The sequence below is a fragment of the Erythrolamprus reginae genome, chromosome 11 (genome assembly GCF_031021105.1).
Source record: "Erythrolamprus reginae isolate rEryReg1 chromosome 11, rEryReg1.hap1, whole genome shotgun sequence".
NCBI lineage: Eukaryota > Metazoa > Chordata > Lepidosauria > Squamata > Dipsadidae > Erythrolamprus > Erythrolamprus reginae.
The window spans coordinates 21,902,451-21,916,147 of record NC_091960.1 but is presented as its reverse complement, the minus strand read 5'-3'; the positions used below and the strand labels follow the sequence as shown (position 1 = coordinate 21,916,147).

Sequence of the window (13,697 nt, the reverse complement as noted above, 5' to 3'; positions counted from 1 at the left end):
TGATACGGTTCCACATAAAGAGCTGATAGATAAATTAGTGAAGATTGGACTTAATCCCTGGATAGTTCAGTGGATTTCAAGCTGGCTGAAGCATAGACATCAGAGAGTTATTGTTAATGGCGAGTATTCTGAGCAGAGACAGGTTACAAGCGGTGTGCCACAAGGGTCTGTTCTGGGTCCTATTCTTTTTAATATGTTTGTGAGTGACATAGGGGAAGGTTTGGTAGGGAAGGTTTGCCTATTTGCCGATGACTCTAAAGTGTGCAATAGGGTTGATATTCCTGGAGGGGTCTGTAATATGGTAAATGATTTAGCGTTACTAGATAAATGGTCAAAGCAATGGAAACTGCAGTTTAATGTTTCCAAATGTAAAATAATGCACTTGGGGAAAAGGAATCCTCAATCTGAGTATTGCATTGGCAGTTCTGTGTTAGCAAAAACTTCAGAAGAGAAGGATTTAGGGGTAGTGATTTCTGACAATCTCAAAATGGGTGAACAGTGTGGTCGGGCGGTAGGAAAGGCAAGTAGGATGCTTGGCTGCATAGCTAGAGGTATAACAAGCAGGAAGAGGGAGATTGTGATCCCCTTATATAGAGCACTGGTGAGACCACATTTGGAGTACTGTGTTCAGTTCTGGAGACCTCACCTACAAAAAGATATTGACAAAATTGAACGGGTCCAAAGACGGGCTACAAGAATGGTGGAAGGTCTTAAGTATAAAACGTATCAGGAAAGACTTAATGAACTCAATCTGTATAGTCTAGAAGACAGAAGGAAAAGGGGGGACATGATCGAAACATTTAAATATGTTAAAGGGTTAAATAGGGTTCAGGAGGGAAGTGTTTTTAATAGGAAAGTGAACACAAGAACAAGGGGACACAATCTGAAGTTAGTTGGGGGAAAGATCAAAGGCAACATGAGAAAATATTATTTTACTGAAAGAGTAGTAGATCCTTGGAACAAACTTCCAGCAGACGTGGTTGGTAAATCCACAGTAACTGAATTTAAACATGCCTGGGATAAACATATATCCATTGTAAGATAAAATACAGGAAATAGTATAAGGGCAGACTAGATGGACCATGAGGTCTTTTTCTGCCGTCAGTCTTCTATGTTTCTATGTTTCTATGTAATGAAAAGAGGAAGAGAATGTGCAGATCAATTTTGATAGAGATAGAACATATTTAGAAGTGAAGGAAGAAGAGTGAAGAAATCTCCAGCAGAGGGAATGATATTAAAAATAAAAATGATGAAATCATTTGCTAAAAGACATATATATGATCTGAAGAGAAACCAGACTCATTTGGGATGAGAAACCGTTGGAAGAATCTTTTAGATCTCTTCATAGGAATGATAGTGATGTATGAAAGAGTGGAAATGATGAAAAGAAAGTCATAAATACTGCAAAAAGGTTGAAAAATGGTCAGGATATAAGTATAGCCAGTTTTTACCAGTGAGGGCTCCTACGGGAATGGTCAGGAACGCAGTTCCGATAGCAAAATTTGGAGACCCCAGAGCACCCAATTTGCACTGAAAGATGTTGAAACAAAATGCATAAGCCACACCCACAGTGTGGTAGTAAAAAATTTGGTAGCCCATCACTGGTTTTTACTATCTCAGTTTGCTGTATTGGAGCAGATGCTGGGTTAGAAACCAGAAGCCTGTGAGTTCTAGTTCCACCTTAATCATGAAAGACAGATAAAAATATTGTAATAACTTTTGAAATTTTAAATATGGATCAGTAGTGGATTCTAAAACCCTTTGCTACCGGTTTGTGTGCATGCTTGAATGCAGAAGCGTCCCAGATGGGTGGGCGAAGCATCCCGGGCAGGTGGGCTGAACCGGTCGGCACCATTGGTTCACAGAATTGGGCTGAACTGGGAGCAACTTGCCACTGATATGAATGGATCTTGTACATGGAAAGGTTATGGAGTTGTTTAACACTAGAATTAAGACTGTAAGTGTATGATGACTGGAAGAAAACGGATGTTGTTAATGTAAAAAGGGGGAAAAATAGCCAAAGAAAATGCAAAAATGAGAGGGGAATTAATCTGTTTAAGCGTGCCTGTAAAGGTGTTTGGTTGAATTCTGATGAGAAAGACAGATGAGATGACATTAGCTCAATTTAGAAAGCGTTGGACAAGAGAAATGCTGACCAGACTTTTATTCTTCAGCAGGTCATTGACAAACATATCAATGTGAGAAAGTTCATTGCCTGTTGTTTTAAAGAAAGGGTGACTAAGTAAATAGGCTTGATGAAGACAGTGTTTTGCATGAATATATATACATTATGGGATGTATTCAGAAATAAATGGTTAGTCTTAGTAAGATTTAAGATAAAAAAGAGTCACACTTCCTTGGTTGTTCACTATACATTAGGAACACTGATGATAAAAACAAATTTGTTGAGGATGTGAACTTAACACAGAAGGAGCCTTGCCCCCATTGGAGAAAATGGAGAAACGAATAAGAAAATATCTCAGAAACTATGAGCAAATGGGTATGGGATTATCTAGACTTCTAGATAAAAAGGATTGCTAAAATTTGTTCCTTTAAATGTTTCATTTGAAATGTTTATTGAGTAAATGTGGCATAATCAAATTCATTGTTGGTGTGTTCAGGTTAGGGTTGGGCTAACGTTGTATGATCAGCTAAATTTGACTATGTTCAGAGGCATAGATTTTTGGCCACCTTTATTGGGTGAGATAGAAAAGAAAAAAAATTAATTGAATGAAGCCATACGAAGCTTTTACCTATAGTTACATCAGTTGTGGGTTCCTCCCGATTCAGACTGGTTCGCCCGTACTGGTGGCGACCTGCTGGTGACATCACAATGATGTCACCAATCTGGTTCAGTTGGTGCCAGTCCATGGGTGCCACCAAGTTTTCTTTCAATTTTTTTTGAAATTTATTTTTTCTTCTGAGCATGGGCAGAAGCTGAGTTTCCAGCACTGTGCCATATGGTTTTTGGCTTTAATATTTTTTTTTTTTTGGCACAGTGCAGGTGAGGGAGGAATTGAACCAGCAGCGAGGTAACTTGGAACCCATCCCCATAATTGTCCCAGTGCTCTGAGAAATGCATATATCCTCCCAATTGTCCCCAAAGTTATATTCCATTTCATGGTATCCATATTATTTAACTTACTGTATTTGTCTATTATATTTATATACCACTAAATGAAAGTGAGTCAATGTCATTTAATGTTTTACAGTGCAATACAATTGCAATACAATAAAATGCAATTAAAATATAGTTGCTTGCTCCTACATTGTTGGCAAGACTCAGGAAGGCAAAAACAATGTAAATGTCATTAACATCCTTTTAAGCTAGTTTGGAATAAATAGAAGATTTTGGATCCTAGAATTGGAATTTCCCAATTTCAGTTTTATCCCCAGATCTCTTGCCACCTTAGCACTATTTCCTGAGATAGGCATTCATCTGACTCACCTCCACCTTTCTCACAATCTTACTTAGCACCATATGGGATATCATCACCCATACAGTATATCTCTGGAAAAGACCATCAGTTATATTCAGTCCAGAGTGTGACATATGATCTAGGCCAGGCTTTTTTATTTAATTCAAGAAGAAATAAACTCTGCATTATGTTTCCTCTCTGAAATTGCTCCAGGACACTAACTTCCATGACGGTTTTGACAGAAAGTCCTTGAGAATGTTTTGTGTGGTGACCAAGCTTGGGCATGGAGAATCTTCTCAAAAGCCTTGACCCTCAGGCCGAAGCCATCTTTTGAGTTGGACACTTTGGCCTGCAACGTACTAGAATGCAGAATGTATTCGTGGGAGGGCCTGTTGCATGAGGATAACAAATTCCTTCTAGATTCTCAAGGTCATCCTTTGTTCAGCACCCGCCTGGAAGTTGATGGGAGGACTGGATATGTTGGCAGAACCAGACTGGGCCATGTGATGAACCTGTGGATGTGGGCCCAAGGGAATGAACTTTAAACTGGGTGGAGAAACTCACAGAATTTCAGATTTGGGTTTCTCCCAGATGTGCCGACATGGCTCTGCTAATACTGTATATTGGAATTTTGAGGAAGGCCACGCCTCGGACTCTGATTTAATTTCAGATGCTATTTGGGACCCTGACATTGAGTTTAGGCTGACATTTGTTATTTTTGGCTGAACTAACCTTTCCTGTTTTGGTTTTCAGCTGATGATGCCTGTGGTGGGACACTTCGGGGGCAGAGTGGAATAATTTCAACTCCCCATTATCCTTTGGAGTACAACAACAATGCTGACTGCACCTGGACGATTTTAGCAGAGCCTGGAGACACCATAGCTCTGGTTTTCTTGGATTTCCAATTGGAGGATGAATATGACTTTTTAGAGGTCACTGGAACGGAGGGATCCTCTTTATGGTAAGCAACTGCTTTGCTTTTTTTTTTTTTTAATCAGTGTGGCTCATTTGCTCCCTTTGGTACTATATCTTGCAAGTGGTGGCTTGCCACTGATCAGAATTACCTAAATAATGAACAATAGGGATTGCTAATGCCAATAAAATGTTTCATTAACATTCAATGAAAATGCCACTCTTTACCATATCTATCTATCTATCTATCTATCTATCTATCTATCTATCTATCTATCTATCTATCTATCTATCCATCCATCCATCCTTCTTTCTATCTATCTACCTACCTACCTACCTACCTACCATCTTCTACAATAAAGGTATTAACATTTTTAACTTATGCAAAGAAAGAAAACAAACTGTCATGAATGCAAAAGTGTACAACTTTGGGATTTGACATAATACATGTGATTATCATCAAATTAATTTCTTTTTTTATGAGAGCTGTAGTGAAATTGTTGGAGCTGGTGTGAATTCCACTGCCATTGAGAAAATCAATTACTTTGACTATTGCACAACTGACAAGAGTTCCTAAAAGTGGCATATAAATTTAATGTTTTGTTATTGTTACTGCTTTGACTGTGTCCTTTTGCCTTTATTTTGTTTCAGTGATGTTAGTTGAAGGGCATCTGTAATGCCTTTATGTTAAAGAGAACCCATTGGTGGTCTTGTTGATATAATCAAAAATGGGATTCATCAACAATGGTATAGTCATGAAACTTTTCTAGCTTGGTGATTTGTATTGATTTGATATTGTTAGGAGAATTGTGTTATCAAACCATAAAGTCAGGTAAATGAACTTTTGAAGAAAAATTCACACTAGACAATTCTAATTCGTGTTTCATGGAAGTAACATAAAAAATAACAGGTGTCTGTAATGAATTTATGTGGGTTCCACAGTAGGTTCTGGTTTTCCTCACTCCATTTTGGCTTGTATTGGCTGGTTGAGTATTTTTGAATGTTTATTTAAGGCAAGAGATGTATTTTTTTTTAAAAAAACCTATCAGTGGACAAATTTTTCCATCCGTCCATCCATCCATCCATCCATCCATCCATCCATCCATCCATCCATCCATCTATCTATCTATCTAATTTATATGTCGGCCAACTCCCAAAGGACTCTGGGTGGCTTAACAACAGAATAAAATATTGAAAATATCTCAAGCATTAAAACAATTAAAATCCATACATATGATTCCATGGCTGGATCTCGCTGATAACAAGTGTGAGTTCAGCAGCCCCAGGCCTGTCAGAAAACCCAGGTCTTAACTGCTTATCAGAAGGCCAATAGGGATGGGGTAGTCCTGAGGTAACTGGTTCCAGAGATCTGGGGCAACCACAGAGAAGGCCTTCCCTTGCAGGCTCACTGGCCGACACTGTTTACTTGATGGGACCTAGAGGAGACCAACTCTGTAGGAACTCACTGAGAGTTGTGTGGCAGACGTCGGCCTCAAAGATCCCCTGGCCTAAGTCATGTAGGGCTTTAAAGGTAATGACTAACACCCTGAATTGTGCCCGGAGACCAATAGGGAGCCAGTGCAGCTCACGGAGGATTGTTGTAATGTGGGTGTACCTATGTGTATGCACAAAAGCTCATGCAGCTTTGAGGGTAACCCCATGTAGAGCGTGTTGCAATAATAAAATTGTGAGTTGACAAGGGCATGATTGTCTGTGAGGAGTGCCTCTAGACCCAGGTAGGTTGCAATATGAGTCTGAGCCTGTTGACTCCCATCCACATCCACTGCTTCATCAAGTCTTCTGTTTGGAGTTCAAATCTCACCAGCTCAAGATTGACTCTGCCTTCCATCCTTCTGAGGTCAGTAAATAAGGACCCAGATTGTTGGGGGCCGTATGCTGATTCTGTAAGCCACTTAGAGGGGGCTGTAAAACACAGTGAAGCGTATATAAGTAAGTACTATCGCTAGTTAGACTACTGTCATTGGAGGAACGTCTATTGAAGATAGAGTGCAAGTTGCACCAAATACAAAGTTATTCAGGTGGTGTGGTTAGAACATTGTGATCTTTTTCTCATTCTCCATTTCTCTTGCGGTGTTACAACTCATTGTTGTCAAGAAATACCCAAAATCAAAAAGGCTTAACCATTCACGCAAGAATCTTAAAATGTCCTAGGCTCTATATAGCATAAATCAATCTCCTTCCCTAATTACACTTTCATAGCTTTTCTATGACAAACCATTCTCAACAGTGAAAAACTGTATTTCACATTTGGAGTATAGTTGCCATCAGCTTGCCCCACCCCCCTCCAGAAGCAGAATTAAACAAATAATGCTGCTTAAATTGTAATTCTTGGTTGGTTGGCTTTTACTCTCTTTGCAATGTGTTAGTTCCACCTTGAAAATATTTATCTATGTTTTTCTTTCTGCACTCAGTTGAATTTTAATGTAGAGAAGTTGCTTATGAAATTTCTTTCCAAAAACAGTTTCAATGACATTCTAGTGAATGGCATGTAGAGAATTTACATTTTCTTAGTTACCAGCTCACCCAGTAGCATGAATGAATTCTCTCTTTTATATAATATAAACATCACCACAACACTTGTAGCCTACCTGGATTCCCACAATTCATTAAAACCTAGAAAAGATGTTAGAGGTTTTCAGAGTCATGGAAAGACTCCAGTCTCCATTGTCATAAAAAGATACAGTGATACCTTGTCTTACAAACTTAATTGGTTCCGGGACGAGGTTCTTAAGGTGAAAAGTTTGTAAGACGAAACAATGTTTCCCATAGGAATCAATGGAAAAGCGATTAATGCGTGCAAGCCCAAAATTCACCCCTTTTGCCAACCGAAGTGCCCGTTTTTGCGCTGCTGGGATTCTCCTGAGGCTCCCCTCCATTGGAAACCCCACCTCCAGACTTCTGTGTTTTTGCGATGCTGCAGGGGAATCCCAGCATCGCAAAAACAAGCGTTTCCGCTGGCAACGGAAGTCCGGAGGTGGGGTTTCCTAGCAAAGGGAGCATCAGTGAAATCGCAGCATCGCAAAAACAACAAAGTCCTCAAAACCCCACCTCCAGACCTCTGTGTTTTTGCGATGCTGCAATTTCACTGAGGCTCCCCTCGCTGGCAAACCCCACCTCCGGACTTCCGTTGCCAGCGAAGCGCCCGTTCCCCAACAGGGGAATCCCAGCAGTGCAAAAACGGGTGCTTCGCTGGCAACGGAAGTCCGGAGGCAGGGCATCCCAGAGGTGGCGGTGGGTTTGTAAGGTGAAAATAGTTTGTAAGAAGAGGCAAAAAAAATTAAACCCCGGGTTTGTATCTCTAAAAGTTTGTATGACGAGTTGTTTGTAAGATGAGGTATCACTGTATATAGTAATGAAATAATCTGAAAAGCATCTCCCAACAGCAGAAGCCTCTGTTGCAGGAGAACATAGAAACATAGAAGTCTGACGGCAGAAAAATACCTCATGGTCCATCTAGTCTGCCCTTATACAGTACTATTTTCTGTATTTTATCTTAGGATGGATATATGTTTATCCCAGGCATGTTTAAATTCAGTTACTATGGATTTATCTACCACGTCTGCTGGAAGTTTGTTCCAAGGATCTACTACTCTTTCAGTAAAATAATATTTTCTCATGTTGCTTTTGATCTTTCCCCCAACTAACTTCAGATTGTGTCCCCTTGTTCTTGTGTTCACTTTCCTATTAAAAACCCTTTAATATATTTAAATGTTTCGATCATGTCCCCGCTTTTCCTTCTGTCCTCCAGACTAGACAGATTGAGTTCATTAAGTCTTTCCTGATACGTTTTATGCTTAAGACCTTCCACCATTCTTGTAGCCCGTCTTTGGACCCGTTCAATTTTGTCAATATCTTTTTGTAGGTGAGGTCTCCAGAACTGAACACAGTATTCCAAATGTGGTCTCATCAGCATTCTATATAGCGGGATCATGACTAGTTGTTCAGGCTTCTGCTTTTCCAGTTGATTCTCTCCATGCTTCCTTTCTGAAAAGTTGAAGGCCAGATTTTGACCCAATTTAGTTGATGTTTGCTTTCAATGCTATTTGATGGTGTTCAGTGTAGAATGCTTTAAAGATTGTGAAAGTGATTTTGTCCATCACAAATTCCTTCTAGAGGGTCAAAGTCATCCTTTGTCTTTGCAATCCTCCAGAAGGACATGGGGATTGCTACAAAGTTGGCAGGTGAACATTGGTCAATGTAATGAATTTGGGGGTGTGGAGTCAAGAGCTTGAACTTTCAACTGGTGGAGAAACCCCTGGGATTTCAGATTCAGGTTTTATATAAATGTGCCAACATAGCTCTGTTAATAAATTGGAACTTTGAGGAAACAGTTGCTTCGGACTCTGATTTGATTATAGAAGCTAATTGGAACCCTGACAACTGAACTAGATGCTTCTAAAACCAAAGAAAGAACATTCAAATGTTTGTCAGAAGGTTTGCATTTTCTCATCGGTTCAAACAGAACTGATAGAACATGAACTGATTTGTTATGGATGTGATGTTCCCAGAACGCTGTGTCTTTGATTGACATGCATAGACAACTATTTTGAGAACAAATGGACTTCAGAAAAGTTGAAAATCAGGATTTTTCTAATTTGCACATTTGGACCTAAGCTTATCAAATGGACTTGATAGACACAACACATTAAGGAACCAAAAATTTGGAATGAAGTTTGGAATGAAGCATATAAATCCAACCAACCAACCAACCAACCAACCAACCAACCAACCAATCAATAATATAAAATACATAATTTCTGCATGAATTCAATGCATAGATTTGTAATGACCTGACTCAATAATGTTATATGAACATGGTCAGGATGTCCATCTGCTTCAAATACTATCCCAATCATCATCTCATACCTATACGTGAATATAATTTCCAGTGGATCTGCTAGAATATGACGTGCCTATGCCCACACACATGCAGACAGATTCAGACAGTTTTCAAAGTATCAACAGGAGACTTGTAAGGAATATAGCTACTATAATGCTTTAGGAGGAAGTGCTTCATTCATGCAAATATTCTTTGTGCAGAGTCTCTTTAGAAGACTTTGTGCATACCTACTATATTTTATATATCTACTATATTATATCCGAGTCCACGGAGAGAGGCGGCATATAAATCTAAATAATAATAATAATAATAATAATAATAATAATAATAATAATAATAATAATAATAATTTTGTTATTACACAGAAATCATTCTGGATTTCCCAAACCTTTAATCCATATCAGCAGGAGCCAGGATTGTTCAAAGACCTAGAAAACCTCTGTATTCAAGAACTCCAACATTACTCTGCTTCAGGCTCACTTCAAAGGGCTGGAAATACTGAGAATTGCAGCTTGAATGCATCTGAAATATGTCAGGTTAAAGAAGTCTGATCTAGCATGAAAGCACACAGATCCTAGGATTTTTAGTTTTAATCATGACAGATGTTGATATGGGCATAAAGCTCACAGCGGTAGTTAAAACGTAGCTGTACAAATAATATGCTTGTATTGACAGCCTAGAAGAGCAGGAAACACTCTTTTCCAATCACGTTTTCTTCTCCCATTATGTCACCTGTTAGTGACTTTCACCCACCGGAGGTTAACTATTAACAGGGTAAGGAAAAGCTATTTTTATGCTTGACACCATCTCAGGAAGGAGGAAGGATGCCAACTTTGATTCAACAAGAGATGTTGCTGCTAAGTGTTAAATTAAAATGTGATACATTTATTATGGTTCTGTGGCCATCAAAATAAAAGACATGTTTATGTAGATAATTCTATACTTGCTTGACAACATGTTAGAGGGAAAACACAGTCTGAGTTACTGCAACCGTATTAACTCTATTAAACTGGAAAGCTGACAGCCCAGGTTTGGGACCCAAGCGCTATGCAATGGGGTAAGCTCCCATTCCTGCCCCAGTTCCTGCCCAGTTCCTGCAGTTCGAAAGCATGCAAATGCAAGTTGATTAATAAATAGCACTTCAGTGGGAAAGTAACAGCACCTCATGCGCCCTTGAATAGAGCCATGTGAGTCTCATGACCATGGAGAATGTTTTCGGACAACTGGCTCCATCGGTCAAGAAAGAGAGATGAGCCCTGCACCCTACAGTTGGAGACAACTGGACAGGTAAACTTTTACTTTTATTAAATTGTGACATCAGCCATTCAACACGCCCCTAAATTGTATAATGTTTCCAAGGTTCATGCAAAAGTTAGATGTCAAGTTATTTACTATTGTTGTTTTCATTAAGATATGGATTTTATTAGCATAAGCTCATATTTTAAGGTGCAGTGACTTTCATGTTCCACTTACCTTACTTACTGGTTTGCATTGCTATGGAAGTGCGTGTTTTGCATGCACGCTCTCACTTTGCTCATGAGCACGCCTTCTTCACATCGTGCAAATGACTATCGGCCAGTCGGCCATGACAACCAAAGAACCAGTTGGGCGAGCGGGTTGAAGTTTCTGCCACCAGTATGTAAGAACTGGTCCGAGCAGATAGCAACCCACCACTGCTTGCATGTGAGCTGGCTCAGTTCACAAGCTGTGGGAGAATTGAGCTTTGCATTTTTTCAGGCTTCCCTTCCCTTGATGAAGTGTAAGCCATGGCTGTAAGGGAAGTGGGTTTCTCTCATCCTGTCCTGTTGATCTTCTTGAAGGGCGTACCTTGAACAAAAAATTGCCAGTATCTGCTATGTTATTCTTTCTGTGAGACTTTCTCACTACATTTTAGAACAGTAGTTTCCCAGAATGGGTTAAATTATAATCTCCTCTTTTATTTAATATCGATGTGACAAATTTTCTAAGAGAGAAATTACTTTTCAATAAATACACAGATATATGCTTTTGACTTGAAACCACTCTTTGCCACAATTCTCAATGATGCATTCTGGATAAATCTTCTTTCCAATTATTATTTCTACTTGTTGAATTCAAAGGCTGTATGGAAACATACACATTCCAACCAGATGTGTTCACCTGGTGCAGTTCTAACTTTCAAAGGGGTTGAGTGCTTTCCCACCTCCAGTTATGTCTTGACTTTCTCCAACTGATTAACAAGCATATATCAATACTTTTCATGTACTGCTGACACAAATAGTTCCTTTTCTAATATCTTAAGACATTTAAGGTCAGTCTTAAGGACAACAGATTAATTATCATGTAATGAAAACAACAGAAATTTCTGAAAGGAAAGAAATCCACAGGTAATCAATCAGTGAACATTAAATTAAATGAATTAAAACCTGCAGATATCTGGGAGACATTTTTGTTGTCAGAGGTTCCTGGAGGCAGATCAAAATATATTACTGATTCTATCCAGAGAAGTATATCAGCCATTCCTTTATGGCTTCGACTTGAAGCTGTTTCAGATGTGAGTTATGGCTCAACTACTGTGTTCCTTTATACACATACAGAGGCACACACTAATGTTAAACTATTAGAAAGACCATTGTTTATATTTCTAAGAATATTTTATCTGGACATGAATACAATGAAAACAGGATCATATAAAACAAGATAAAGCTGTAAATCTGGATTTTTTAAAAAAATGTAGCTCCAGTTATTACTATATTTTTTTGCCATAATGTTCTTTGATTTTCCAATATAACTGTGGGGCAAAACAATGAAGGAAAAACTATGTGATTTAGAGACTGCAATACTACATGGGATTTGCTAAAGCTAAGAAATTCTAAATCAGCATATAATTTGATTTTGATATTGAAAATTCTATAAATATGGTGTTTAATTGCAATACATCAAATGGCTTTAGGAAACTTTACGGCAGTTAGATATTGTACTACTATCTGCATACTTTAAAGTTCTTCCATCTTGGCTAGCAAATTAAAAATATGTCTGATCCAGAGGTGGGTTTCAGCAGGTTCTGACCAGTTCCGAAGAACCAGTGGCAGAAATTTTGAATAGTTTGGAGAACCGAAGTGGAAGGTTTGAGTACCGTATTTTTCGGAGTATAAGGTGCATCCTTTTACTCCCCAAAAGAGGGTGAAAAACTGAGTGCGTCTTATATTCCAAATGTAGCCACACCTACTCGCCAGCCCCCACCTTTCTTCAGAAAGGCAAGGTGACTTCAAAAGGCAAGGTGACTCACCACTTGGCCTTGGGGAGGAAAGCATTTTCATTGCATTTCAGGGGGCAGACAGTTCTGGCCCGTGCTGCCGCCCAAAATGCAATGCTCTGTTTTGATCTCTGCACGCTCCATTTTTGGATCTGGGGAGGGGATCATGGCACTTCCTCCCCGCTTCCAAAACTGGAATGTGCGGAGATCAAAAAAGAGCATTGCATTTCGGGTGATAGGCAGTGCTGGCTGCATGCCCTATTTGTGGAATCAAGAAGGAAAGTGTTTTCGGGCTGCAGCGCCGGCAGGAATCGCCCATCGCCTTAGAGGGGATGCTCTTTTTCTGCCTCCTCATGCCCCATTTTTGGAATGGAGAGTGGTGGGTAGTGGGTGGCTCCAGTCAGCACTGCAGTTCAAAAACACAGTCCTCCCCATTCCAAAAATGGGACATGAGGCAAAAAAAGAGCATCCGGTTTAAGGCGGTGGGTGATTTCCTCCTCGATTCCACAAACGGGGCGTGCAGCCGGCGCTGCCTGTCACCCAAAACGCAATGTTCTCTTTTTTGTCTCCGCTTGCTCCGTTTTTGGAATCGGTGAGGAAGTGCCAAGATCCCCTCCCTGATTCCAAGAACAGAGCTTGCGGAGACTAAAACAAATCACTGTATTTTGGCCAACAGCCAGCACCGCTGGCATGCCCAGTTGAATTGTCATTGCTGAATTGTCTCATGGCAAGTTATCCGAGGACGAGTTGGCTGCAATGAGTTGTCCCAATCTGGCATAAAAAGTGGTCTCAAAATGTTCAAAGTCAATAATAAGATATTCAATAAGAATATTCAATAAGGATATATTCTCTGTATATCTGTTCATTTGCAAACAAAGCATCCTCTCTGGCAGTGTATGGTCTGTGCAGGTTTTAATATTCTCTAGTTCCAGGGTTGAATTTCTGGCATGTGAAGGTTTCTTAGCTTGAAGTTTGATAGTTTCATACTGTGTGACCATGATGCAACAATAGGTGGAAAGATTGGTGATTTTTGGAATCAAGGAGGAAAGTTTTGGAATTGAGGAGGAAGGAAGATGGTGTGTGTGGAGGGAAGTGTCTGGGGAGTGAAGCCTTCAGTGCCAAGTCCCTCTTCTTCCTCCATGAAAATCATTTCCTGCCCCACCCACTCCAGTTAAATGGCCATAATTGTTTTTGCTTGTTTTGCTCCCCCAAATTAAGGTGTGTCCTATACTCCGAAGCGTCTTACACTCCAAAAAATAAGGTACTTCAG

The 13,697-nt window shown here is 39.7% G+C and overlaps 1 protein-coding gene across 1 annotated transcript in view; it reads left to right on the top strand.

The window, feature by feature from the left end:
* Positions 1–13,697, top strand: part of CSMD2 (CUB and Sushi multiple domains 2) — a 930,229-nt gene that overhangs the window by 329,521 nt on the left and 587,011 nt on the right. The window contains exon 5 of the mRNA XM_070764517.1: positions 4,173–4,380. Coding sequence (XP_070620618.1) covers positions 4,173–4,380 — 208 coding nt within the window. The remainder of the gene's footprint in view (positions 1–4,172; positions 4,381–13,697) is intronic.